We start from the raw sequence: 13,648 nt of genomic DNA, 5'->3' as shown, positions 1-13,648 counted from the left end.
CTGTATTTATGGACAACTGTGAAATCTTTTTACTTTGTCACTTTCAAGAAACTCCGGAAGTAGCCACTCTAAGAAGCTGTGCTATTTAACACGCCCAGGTGCTGACACCTTCCTAATTCACAAGAACAAATTTGGATTAAGACCCAAATCCCAGTTGTCTATAAAGGGGCCATTTACTTTTGATTCAATTAGTGTATTAATTCACTCGAGTGTCAGTTGAAAGAAGGTATACTTCATAGTTGACAGCTCTGTGTAACAACGACTAACATGGTTATTACCCGTGGCCCCACGGTGTGAAATCAACATCTTATCATTCGTACTACATAAACAAATGCCTTTATTAGAGGCTTGTTATAAAATTGACATATACTTAATAACCATAATTAGTAAAGAATTACTGATAAGGAACGTTTTACATGCTTAGATAACTGATAAACGATTTTAACCTTTGACGAAATTTAGAGACCCGTTTATTATTATTATTTAATATTTGTTAGCTATGAAAGGAAGATAAAACTTCACACCACCATTTTCCCTGCAGAAATAGAAAAATACTTTCCATCTCAAAAGTTAAACCCAATTTTAGGTCAAAATTCAAATCTTTATTGAAGAAAGACTGGTCAACGCAGAAAACCTAAGTTTTACCAGGAACATTTATATCGTGTGATTTAAATGCCGCTGGTTTTACATATTACACAAAGCCATTGTTCTTTCGAAAACAATAAAACATACATTTACTATTTTATATAGCAAACAGAAAAAATGTTTAAACAATAATTTGATTGGTGTAAATGCATTTCCAGGACTACATGTACTTTCCTGTGCACCTTTAAAAAGTTTTCTTAATATTTACAAGGACTTGATTTTTCAACATGTATTCACTCCCTGATTTTTATGGGAGATTTTCATGATATAAAAGTTCAACCATCTACATGTAATTCAAATACATGTCTATGGTTACACTGTGCAGGGAGTGTTACATAAAGCCCTGCTCTAACATACACTCCCTGGTTTGACTGAATAGTTTTTAAGGCTAAAATTTTAATTTAAAGTACGCGCCATTTCTGTTGGATTTAGCGCGTTTTTCGCCTTGGTTGTCGATATCTAAATATAATTTGTTGTTATTGTTATGCTCCGATCCTCACGAGGTCAAACATAAGCTCCGCCTTCCTTGATTGATAAGCCAATGAAATGATTCAATTATGAAAATGCCGCGGAATCTTGGGAAAATGACGTCAGTAAACCTATTGGCTTTTGTACATCGTGAATAAAAATAGCAGACAGTTCATTTTCCGCTCTCAGCAACAGAAGCTCAGTTCATGAAGAATTTTTAGTGTTACATGGATTACATATAAATATTTATTTTTATACGTTGTTACTTTGGATATATTATTTTCACAATGCCTGCGAATTTATTTACGGAGACTTTACCTGTTAATTTAGAGGAGCAACGAGCACTGCACTTGGCTTTTGAGCTTTCAATGCTTGGAATTGAAGAGGATAATAACAGTTCAAATGCTAATGACATTGGTGATAATGCAGAGATAAACAAGAAAAACAATGGGGCTAATATGACAGAATGTGTTCCTGTACCAAGTTCCGAACATGTTGCAGAAATTGTTGGAAGGCAAGGTAAAAATAATTTCATTCATACATTTGGATGTATACATCATTTACGGTCCAGTGCGTTAATTTTGATGACACGCGTGGTAGTCTTGTTATGCGTATAGTATAAATTATTGTCGTATTTGTAATATAAACATGCTTAATTTACAATTGTAGCTTGATTCATTACATTGAAGCCTCGGAAATGTTGGCTTATTGATTTTTGTTTTCTCCGTCGTCTCAGAATCAGTCGACCACGTGCGATTTATTCCTGAACAAAGAACTAATGTTATTGCAGGAAACAAAGAAGTTCTGTTTTCATTTATTACTGAATATTTGATTGATACAATGACTTGAATTAAAGTTACTATGGTATAAGTGAAGACATGTTGATATGTGAATTTGCACAGTCGTTTGAGGGAATATTGGTACGAGAAATGCTTTGTGGTTTTAGGCAGATCGACTGCATTGTTATCTAGTAGCACGTGTTTTTCGTGGAGCATGAGTTTTTCCTGTTATGTTAGTTTTTTTAACTGATCCATAGAATGGGTTCATTTCGAGAACTCTGTGGTTTTCGGATAAGTTCATAATGCTTTGAAAAGATCAATTTAGAAAAGTAATACTAGACAAAAATTAGTATATTAAGCCTTCTTATGAATATTTAGGTTGACATTTGTCATGTCTTCAAATGAAACTTTTCAGGGGATGATGTGTTCAATTAAAAGTAACTACAGTACCTCAAATAATATGATAAATATTAGTCACTCAACTGGTTGTGAACAAGATCTCAACAGCTCAAATAAGGGTTTACCTCCCATTCATGGATTTTTTATCCACTATAAAAATTGTTTTTTAAACATGAAATATTGTTTAAAAGTGGGATTATTTGTTGAACAAAAAGTTTTCGTTATTTCAAATATCAAAGACCCAGGTAAAATGCAATATCTCAAGGTCCACAACTTTTTAGATATTAAAATGATAAAGGATACTTTCTTCTGAAAATATTCAAATACAGTAATTATTCCCACTTTCAAATAAGATATGAGAGTTTCCAAGCTTTCTGATTATATAGAGTACACATATAATGTTAACCAAGTACATGCAAGTATTATCTTCAAAAGAATTTGCATGTATGCTTGCTCCAAATATTAGTACATGTAGATGAAATGGAAAAGTAGGTATTTTAAATATGACTCAAATTATTCAGAAAAGACCTAAGTTCAGTTTTAAGAAAAAAAATGGTTCATGCACAGTATGGATGAGCCATTATTAATGAAATATTTTTACCATATTTCTGTAATGTAAATATAAATGTAGATTATAAACTAGAATATCAGTAATGATTTATTAAAAAAGGCCAATGTAGACCCAAAGAAAAAAAATGCAGGTCCTAGCTCCTGCATGATACAGTATGTGTTAATTTTAAATGGATTTAAGTCAATTGACTTGCATATTTAGTGATTAATGTGTATTGTTTCAGTTTATTCAGAATGATCCATATATTAAGAAAAAACAATTTTTAAAAAGCCTCAATGTACAATACATGTACATGTGTACATGAACATATCAAATTAAACCATGCTTACGTTTCTGGTGCATGTAACATGGGAACAAAAATGCATAAGCATTCCTAATTTGTGTTTTTAGAAGCACTTAATCAAGTATAAAGAAAATATTGTCCATATTGTTTGTACACAATGTAATACACAGACAACTTTGACAAAAATATGTAGTTACATGTACAAATGTAGCCCGAACATGTGGCCTATTTACAATTTTTTTTCTGGGGTGAAAACAACACAAAACCACTGAACTTTGGAAGAAGTTACAGAAAATTGCAAGGAAAGAATAGTGAAATCATTTTGACTTGTTCCAGATGTGATAGTTTTTTTAAAGCTAAAATATTTAAATAAAAATAATGTGTGATTGATTATAAAGTACAGAAGTCAGGTCAGGATAAAGTACATTGTAGCTTAAGTTGTGGAGGCAAATATGAAGAATAACCAGTAGACACATTTTGTACATGTACATTTCTAATTTATTTTAAAAATTGATCTGACTGAAAGAAAGCATCAGGATACAAAGACCATACATGTGTACATGTATATGTTAACATGTACATATAATCCATACACAATACGTAGACCATCGGTTCCATACTTAGATTCTAGCTGTCATAATTCTTTACTTGTTCTTTTACTAACCATACAAGTATATGTACATTTCACATGTTTGTTTTTTTTTTTGTCTGAGGAAGAATTTCTGGTATCACAATATACATTTGTGATTTAAATTGAGAGTTCAATATGTTCATGAAAAGTTTTAAACTACACAATTGTAATTTGCCATATTGTACATTTACTTGTAATATACAAATGAATTTGTGAATTGGGATGTTTTGTTAACATAATCAGTATAGGGAATTGTTTTACTAGGAGTACATGTACATACATTGTAATTATTTCTGTGCGGAAGGATTTCTTTAAGGGGCAAAGTTAAGTGGTCAACACTTGCCTTTCAGTAGACATTTGTCTGTCAGTATACACATTGTACCAAAAAAAGTAAAGCCAAGACCAATTTTTTATCATACATTTTGGTAAAAATAAAATTATTTGCCTATCTTTCTTTGGTTGTACACTTGTAGTATGGTTCATCTGTCCTATGTTCACACTTTGCACATGAACTCAAAATTGCTTCCACCTACAAAATGCACATGTACTTGTGTCATATAGTCCCTGCTCTTAATATTCATGAAACCTGTTAAATTGTTTCTCTTTGTTGAAGTAAGCACACTTTAGGATTTTATAAATTTCAGTTCTTTCCTTCAAAATTCTCAAAGACTAGCCCGAAACAAGAAAAGTACACATAATTTTACCATCCCGAATCATTTTTTACTAGCCCTTGTCTTGGGATAGTGAGTGACTAAAGGCGAACACTGAAATTTCCTATTTTATGTATGTGAGTTATGGGGCTTTATTCATTAAAAGGTGATTCCCTGTTAATGGACACTGAAAAAATCCGGAAATTGCTTATTTCTGTTGATTTCAATTTTTATCAATTTCAGATTTGATGTTGAGTTATGGACATATTTAAATGTAGGTACACAAAAGGAGCGTTTTTCAATATTTGGAGTACATCTAAAAAATGCTTGTAGCAATTTCTATGAGAATTTGATGAATTTAATTTTATTGATGTAGGCTCACTTTTGGCTTAAAGAAATTTCATTATTAACATTTATATGCTGTATACATGTTTGTGCGTCAACGCGTATGGTGGTGTGGGTTTTTTTTCATAGGGTGGGGTCTAAATGAGAAGTGCTCCCAATCAATTAAGGTTTAAATGAGCTGAAAGATGTAGGTGAAGAAAGTCCTGATGATGTAACTCTTTGTATGATTTTTAAAACCTGTAAGTGTACATACACACTTGTTGTATTTAGCCTTATGAATGATATTGTTGGCCATACCCTGGTAATTAAGTTAAGTTACTTTTCTGCAGTATTGCATGTACAAGTATAATTGTATCCTATATAAATGTACTTGTATTAAATATTTGTATGAGAAACATATGTAGCAGAATATTTATGAATGGTGTTTGCCAGTCTAGTATCTGGCTATGATAATAATCATAGTTTCATCTTATCAGTATACACTGGAAATTTGTCAAGTTTTTGGGGTGCAGTAGATTCTTATCATAGACAGTCTTAGTAATGTTGATAATTTCTGTTTATGATCTCTGATTTACAAGTGATTCATAAAATCTTTTTCCAGTCTGGGAAAAAGTTTTAGTTTAAGTTTATGGAAAGAAAAATGTTAACATGCCATGCAAAATACATTGTATATTTGTACCAACATAGTTGTATGTCTGCTCATTATAAGTATTACTGATAATGATACTTGAAGCTGCTGAATTGAAGTCTGAAAAATAAAACTGCTGTACCTTTAAGACACTCAAGTCTTACATCTACTAGTCACAGATGTTGTACACTCTTCATCATTCACATTGAGGCTTCAGGCATTTACCTGTCACTTGTAGTTGTACATTAAAGTAGCATTTTTTACCCCGATCTTCATTTATTTATACAATCTGCACAATGCCTCTCTCCTATAAATGAACACTGATAATTATAAAATTAGATCTGCCATTATTTAATTGCCTATATTATTTCTGGGACAGGAAGAGCTGTCATAGATTTGCTATTAATACAAAACTAGTACAGACATTTCATTACTTTCAGGATGTAAGATCAAGGCATTAAGAGCTAAGACTAACACATACATCAAGACACCAGTGCGAGGAGAGGAACCTGTGTTTGTTGTTACTGGAAGGAAAGAAGATGTCTGCCTTGCTAAGAGAGAAATCTTATCAGCAGCTGAGCATTTCAGTCAGATTCGGGCTTCAAGGAGAAATAGCAGTGTATCCAGTAGTGGATCTATGATGGGCCCACCAAGTCCTAGTGCTCCAGGACAAGTCACAATCCAGGTGCGTGTTCCATACAAGGTTGTAGGGCTGGTCGTAGGACCTAAAGGTGCTACAATTAAAAGAATTCAGCAACAGACCCACACATATATTGTTACACCTAGTAGAGATAAGGAGCCAATATTTGAGGTTACAGGGTTACCAGAAAATGTAGAGAAAGCGAAAGTAGAAATAGAAAGTCATATTGCAATTCGCACTGGAGGTCAAATAGAAGGTCAAGAGGATGATTTTCACAACAATGGTATAGACTCCGGGTTCCATGAATTGAATGGTAACAATTTCTTTTCCTTCAAGCCAGTTAATGGTTACAGTACATATACTGACTATCAAAACTCTGTCAATGGCAACAAGCTCATGACACAACGCAATTTTGATACATCAGTTTTCAACTTTCCACCTGTTACAAAAATATCAGATTTTGCACCCCTTTCAATGAACACTGGTTTCACAAATGGTTTCGGTGTGTACGACAACGATGAAGGTTTTGGAGGTTCACCACAGTTTGACCAGATGCCTCCTTCATCTGTTTGGCCAGAAGCCCTTACAGGGTTTGGTGGTAGCACATTTACTCGCCGTGGTAGCAGTTTAGGAAGTGCAGCATCACAACACTCATTATCTCCACCACTTACAGATTCCACCAGTCAGTCTAGTGGTCAAAACTCACCACCAGCTCCTGATCTAGTCCGACAAATTACAAATGACTTTATTCCCCAGTCAACCACAGTAGTTTCAACAGCATTCGGAAACATCACAACTACCGCAAGCTGTGTTCCCACCGATATTCTGTCGAGTGATAGTATTAGTGCATCAATCATCAACAGCGTTGTGGGTTCACCCAAGTCCATGGGTAGTGTGTCTTGTCCAGTCAAGGTTCCAACACTTAACGGACAACCCCACCGACATTGTCTGATGTGTTCTGAGAGTGACATAGTTGCTGCTTTAGTACCATGTGGCCACAATCTGTTTTGTATGGAGTGTGCTAGTCTTATAGTAGAGAAACCGATGACGGAGCGCCTTTGTCCTGTATGTCACCAGACACCTACTCAGGCTATACGCATATTTTCGTAACAGATTCAGGACACTTTAACGTTTCATCACCACTGAGTTTTCTCGCATTGAACAATCTGATGTCATGAGATTATGTTCTATACATTTATAAGAATAAGATTATTTATGATAGACATTTTACATGGTCTACATGCTCTTTATGCATTTATTATACATGTTAAATGTGACAAAGTTAACCACTTCTTTGGATAGCAGAAATTTCAATTGAAATAATAATTTTGTAATGAGCTGCAAGCATTGAGGTTCGGTTAATGCAAGTATCAAAGGTTGAGGGTTAACTTTGTGACATTGTAGCTTCATCAAGTGTTACAAATGTCAATATGATCATACCATGGAGAATGTATAAAAAACATATACCACAGTAGAATTATCAGTAGATGAAAATTTTACTCACTAAGTCTCACACCAGTCATTTGTTTTTATCAACATTTTCATCATCCCACACCATTGAATGGTTGACATTTATAGCACATGATGTTGGACAGACGGAAGCATTGTTTTGTTATGTTTAGATATTATTTTTGTACCAGATTGGCCAAATGAACATTTATTATTTTATTCTTGTGTTAATATATTGTAGTTTAGTTATTTTTGTTAAATTTAAGATTATTTGTTGTATTTATTCCTTAAGAAAAGGGAGGTAATTTTTTTTTTTTGACTGTTGCAATGCTCAATGTTAGTGCTTTAGGTTTTAAAGTGGGGGTAATTTTTGTCTTGAAATCCTTTTGGTTTTATTTTGACATCTTTTAATTTGGTTTGCTTTAATTTATCAATTTAGAACCATGTCAGTATTCACTATTGAACATGAAAATTATAAAAGTGAGAATATTTAAACAATTTATATTTTGAAATTTAAAATTTATTTGTGGGTTAAGGGCCATTTTTTTACCTTTGATATCTAAGAATAGATGACACCTATTTAGAAAAGACAGAAGAAAAAAAAATTAGTACATGTAGCTTTAGCTTTTAGTAAGCAATTGTTGGCATAATTAGAAATGAATCTTCTTTTAAAAATTTTGGTGCAATTTCTTTTGTTGATTGTCTCATGATGTTTATATAAGTGTAAATATTATATAATTATGAAATGTCAGAGAATTTATTTTTCATAAAGAGCAGAGCTGGAAAGATCTGTTATTTGGTAGGTTATAGCTGTTAGTAGGTTGTGCAGAATTCCATTCTTGGTTAAGGTTTATTTTTTTTTAAGATATTTTGTCAAAGAACTTTGTATTATCTTTATTGTCAACTTACTTTATCAATTAGATGTTGAGAATATGCAAGGTTCTTAATCACATCATTTGAATAGTTGTTGGATTATTTTTTTTCATATCCAAGTCACCTTGATGGTGATATAGAATTTGAAAAAGCCAAAGTGGTAAAGAATTATGTGAAATGACCAAAGTGTAATTACTTGTAAGACTTTTCAGGGTTGTATTTTTTCCATTCCATATGGTTGAGTTTTTATTTTGTTGATTGTTTTAAAAAGTTTTATCAACTTCATAAAAAACCAACAAAAATTAATGAAATTGATTTTATTATCATTTTAATATTCCTGTCAAGTTGTCTCCCTTTCTCATTTTACATAAATTGATATTAAATCTATGCAGATTCACTTTTTGTTTCATTTAATAGAAAATGATTCAGATGTTACAGTAGTAAATATTGTTTTCATATATACATAGTACTTACTTTGAGGAGCCAACATCAGAACAAGTATCCTCACAATCCAACTTCATAGTTAAATATATGCCATATAGAAAAGGTTCAACTTTTCACTTTTTCACATCATTTTTAAGTTAGTATTTTGTATTTGTTCAAAAGTGTTTTCTATATGGCCTATAAGTGTCTGGCTTAGCTACATTTTCCATTTTTACACAGAATATATATGCAATGAATCTCACCAGAAATGTATGTTAGATAATCACAATATTTTCTTTTTAAGATTATATTTTAATCCCGCTGTCAAAAGTTTTTATAACCCTAAGAGAAGACCTATTTTATTGTATTAAAATTTTTGCACTTTAATAATCTGTAGTTGAGAAATGTGTGCAAGGAGCAGATGGTTTATTTTAGGTTTGAATGTCAATAGATTGTTTACATACCTAACTATATGCAGTTTAAATTAAGTAACATCTTTTATGTAAAACTTTTTATATGCAATGAAAAAAATGTAAAAATTGTCTACTTTTAAATTTCTTATACTACCCAATTTTTTTTTTTTTATTTGCCAAAAATTTTCACCCTTAACTTACAAGCTGTGCTTATGTTAACAGTAAAAAGCATCGAAAATTTTGTTGAATGTTTTGGTATAGATATATATACATGCAGATCTTCCTTAATAAATGACACTGCAGCTTACATGGGGTTGATGGACTGGTAGTATTTAAGTTTGATTGGTGAAATGGCATTGTTTGGTGTAAACCCTCTGTAAGCTATAGTGTGTGGTACTCTGTGATATATGTCAAGCTTATTAGCTATGTTGTTTTTGAATCAAATGGCTTGGATTACATTGGAAAACAAAACTTTTTTTACATTTATATTTTATACTAGGCTTTGTTTGTTGTGGCAGGAACAGCCATGTCAGGGATCCATATCTAGTCCTTTATGTACATAGTCCTTCAATAATTCTATGCAGCCCAGTCTACTTTCTTTTTTTTTTTGGTTGACCCTGAATTACCAACCTGTCCCATAATACTTTTTTAAATATTGAACTTGTAAAACTCTTGTAACAAATTTTGAATACTTTTCTTCATTTAAAATGAAGATTGAAAAACCAAGGTGCATTTCTGTCGAAAATAAGTGAAACAAAAAGTTGATAATGAAAATTCAGTGTAACATGAAATTTCTTGAGGAATTTTGCATAAAAGATATACACTAGCATTATACTGGTCAGTTTTCCCTTATTTCTATGGTCATTACAATTTTGTCCCATTAATGTAAACACTTGGTCATACAGAATAGAAATTCTATCGGTCTTGTAAATATGGAAGAGTACAGTCCCCTGGTGTAAATATGGAGAGTACAGTCCCCTGTATTAGTTTCCCTGGCATGGCTTGCACTGGACTAATCCAGTATATCTATAGGTGTTAATGTATACCATATATATTATTTTGTATATTTTGAGAAAGTTATATGAGAGATAGAGCAGATGAAGATGATAGTTTAGTATTTTCTATTTTATTATATTAACTTACATTATAATATGTCCCAATTATTGAGTGTTGTAAGAATGTGTTCAAAGCAAATAACTATGTTATTACAGTACAAACATATGTTTTATTTTACCCAGGCACTACAAGATGTATTTGCCTCTATACTTATTGAATATCAAAGAATTATAAATTGTAAAAGTTTTATTTTTCTGCAAATAAAATTATTAACTTTGAATTACTTACATTATTAAAAAAATAAGACCAGAAAATGTATGATACGTTTGATGCTGCTACCCAGTGTAATACACAAAAAATAAAACAAGTGTTATTAGCATGTCACCTAAATGACTCAACTAAACTTTCAAGCATTCAAAGGGAACTACCATCATCAACACAGTGAGATACAACTATATTATTTTTTACAAATAGAATTAGAACTCGGACTCCCATATAATATTAATTCTTGAAATAATTATAAACATGTACCAAAAAAGGAAAAAAAATAAACACGGAAACTTTGCTTTAGCTAAGCCGTATTTCTCCTTAGTAGTACCGGGGTGAACAAAAAATGGAAATGTTATCAAATATAACATGCATAAAAGTTCAGTTACAGTACAAATGCGGTGCAACATCTATCACTGTAAAAGAGATCGTGTAGCAAAACATGGAAAATCTCTACCGACTTGTGACTTTTTTTTTTAGCAAAAAGCCTAACAATTTAATCGCTTTACATGTACATTCACAGAAACAAATACACAGTAACGATACAGAAAAAACCAATTCCACGATCAGACTTACAGCGAAGTTATGGGTTTTGATAGGGGAAACAGTAACGATACAGAAAAAACCTATTCCACGATCAGACTTACGGCGAAGTTGTGGGTTTTGAAAGGGGAAATAGAAATGTTCAGACATTACTATGTGGTTATGACATCATTTTGTTTTGAGAACTAAACATTGGTTGTCTATTAACTATTCATCGCCAGGATCGATTGATTATTTCGCTAAATAATACATTGTCTTTCAACTTAACAATATGTTTGTTTTCTGTTACATCATAGATTTCTTCCCAATTATAACCTACTCCACTAACTTTAATACAATAGCAACATTAATCGAATTTAACAAAACGTTATATGAAATCAAGATTAGTTCTTTTTATTCCGTGTTTGTAGTAAAACTAATTTTCTTGTGTATCTTGAATTGCTAGCTGTTTGATTGCATTTCGAGTGAAAATGATTACTTAATTATAAATCTACTCAATATAAAAATCTATCAAAGGATAGCCGATTCTAAGGCTAGCCAATCCGAGCTACTTCGTACATGTTTCTGACATACCAGCTAATATGAATTGGTCTCCGGAGAAATTGATTCAATACAATGTAGGACCAGACAATTTCTAGATTATATTTGCTTGATTATTGAAACATTTTGAGCGCCATGTGCAGTACCAACGTAAATTACCATAAAACATCGATACTGCCTCCAGAATACCGACCAAAGTATATATCACACAGATTAAAAAGAAAGACATGGGAGATGCTGTCTCCAGAAATTGGACCACACTCATATCACACAGATTAAAAAGACATGGGGTTGATACTGCCAAAAAATACCGAACAAATTCATAACATGCATTAAAAAGGCATTGGAAATGCTGCTTCCAGAATACCACTACATATGAAAAAGGCTTGCAGATAAAAAAAAATGTAAGGGGGACGGGGAGGGGGGGTGCTGCGTTCAGAATACGACCCAAACTGTATACCACAGATTAATAAGGCATGGATGATACTGCTTTCAGAATAAGGCACTACCTCTTTACCACGCATAGGAGGCAGTGCTTTCTGAATTCAGCCAAAACTGTTTTTCACAGTTTAAATCTCAAGGCCTGTAGTATACTTACCAATCTTTATACAGCTGGCAGGAAAAATCAAATTTAAAGCGGAAATGGTCCGAACGATAGCCTTTTATGTGTAGCGGTTGAGAATGTATCGACGATATGCCTTTAACTGAAGCAGAGTCAGAAAATGAAATCATTCGTTTTTGTGCCGTTCAGTTGTGTTTAATTCCATTTTAAGTTGAAACAAATTAAAACAATGCGAAACAATGATCAGATCTTCTAGAGATGCTGAATCGTGCTATGATAAGCAAGGGTAATAACAGAGCCTTGTTTCTCTGCTGTTGAATATTGAACGATGAGCAATCGAAGTAGATTTCGAGTTTTACAGAGAAACATCAGGAGATAGTTGGGGAAAAATTAAACCTCATGTACAATGATCGATTGATTCCGGATTTGTATACTTGACAAAATATCATCTAAATAACTTTATTCATAGATGTTTAATCAATCGATACTAAAACAGGCTTTAATTACATAAAATCTTATTGAACATAATCTGGGTCTTTGGTTCGTGAGAGAATCTATACAGTATTTACGGATCTCCACTAAACGCATCATAATTCCCTTTGATAAGTCAATATTTTTTTTAAGTACATGTATATCGGAATACTGACTTTGATTGTTACACTCCACATAAAAATGATCTGCATCGATGCCTGACTCCAGTGTTTTTAATTTATTATTTTTTTTCGATTTTTAGTAGAAAGACTGCACCAAAGTTCAAGAGTAATCAAGAGAACCAATGTTATAGCGGTAATCAAAAGAATGTAATCCAGGGACAAAGACCAGACATGGAAAACAGACATACACAATAAAGAACATAAAGTAACTAAAATCATACATACAAAGTAACAAAAGCAAATGAGCAACTCGGACTCCACTAAAAACTGGGAGCATGGACCAGGTGCACCGGTAGGGTAAGCGTTCAAATCATGTTTAGTAGAAAGACTACACCAAAGTTTAAATCATGTTGACTTATTTACAGCTTTAATAGGATGTATAGACCGACGTGAAAATCACTCAGCGAACGATGGAGAGTTCTGATACAGAAATAATTCGTCCTCAGACTGAACATGCTGTATGCCTTTCTGTATCGTGACCTTTCCAGTTACGTCAACACTATTAATAAATCATGTATCAATCTAAGATATCAGAAACAGATGGAATAGTTTGTTTCTAATGTACTTAACCTTGTTCTTGTATTAATTGTAACAATAACCCATCTGTGATTCATTGTTTTATGTAAATACTACAGAGAACTCCACACCTTCAAACAGAACTATCTAATTATCTAGTGGTTGACCAACAGCCACAAACTAGCATGAAACTCCTAGAAACTTGACCTCTGTAGAGAAAACTGACTTTAATGAACATTTTAGCTCCTTGGTAATAATGATTAGCTACAAATGTACCACACAGAAACAGTTCTTATAATGCCACATGGGATGAT

The 13,648-nt window shown here is 32.5% G+C and overlaps 1 protein-coding gene across 1 annotated transcript; it reads left to right on the top strand.

Annotated features, from left to right (window-relative positions):
- The first annotated feature begins 1,248 nt into the window (after positions 1-1,248).
- On the top strand, positions 1,249-10,533 carry LOC148623181 (RNA-binding protein MEX3B-like). The gene is made up of 2 exons (XM_088573772.1): positions 1,249-1,632; positions 5,840-10,533. The coding sequence occupies exons 1-2, from the start codon at positions 1,401-1,403 to the stop codon at positions 7,147-7,149; spliced, it is 1,542 nt and encodes a 513-aa protein (XP_088429898.1). The 5' UTR covers positions 1,249-1,400; the 3' UTR covers positions 7,150-10,533.
- Positions 10,534-13,648: the final 3,115 nt, after the last annotated feature.

This window comes from Perna viridis, chromosome 3 (assembly GCF_037379345.1).
Source record: "Perna viridis isolate PV_CMFRI_1.1 ecotype Kerala chromosome 3, ASM3737934v1, whole genome shotgun sequence".
NCBI lineage: Eukaryota > Metazoa > Mollusca > Bivalvia > Mytilida > Mytilidae > Perna > Perna viridis.
Note: the sequence above shows the minus strand (reverse complement) of the source record. Positions and strands in the feature narration are given on the sequence as shown.

Excerpts from the sequence above, each read along its gene's own strand:
- LOC148623181 (XM_088573772.1), top strand. The coding sequence starts at position 1,401 with ATGCCTGCGAATTTATTTACGGAGACTTTACCTGTTAATTTAGAGGAG. Across the intron at positions 1,633-5,839 it reads AGAAATTGTTGGAAGGCAAG|GATGTAAGATCAAGGCATTA; the intron begins GTAAAAATAATT and ends CATTACTTTCAG.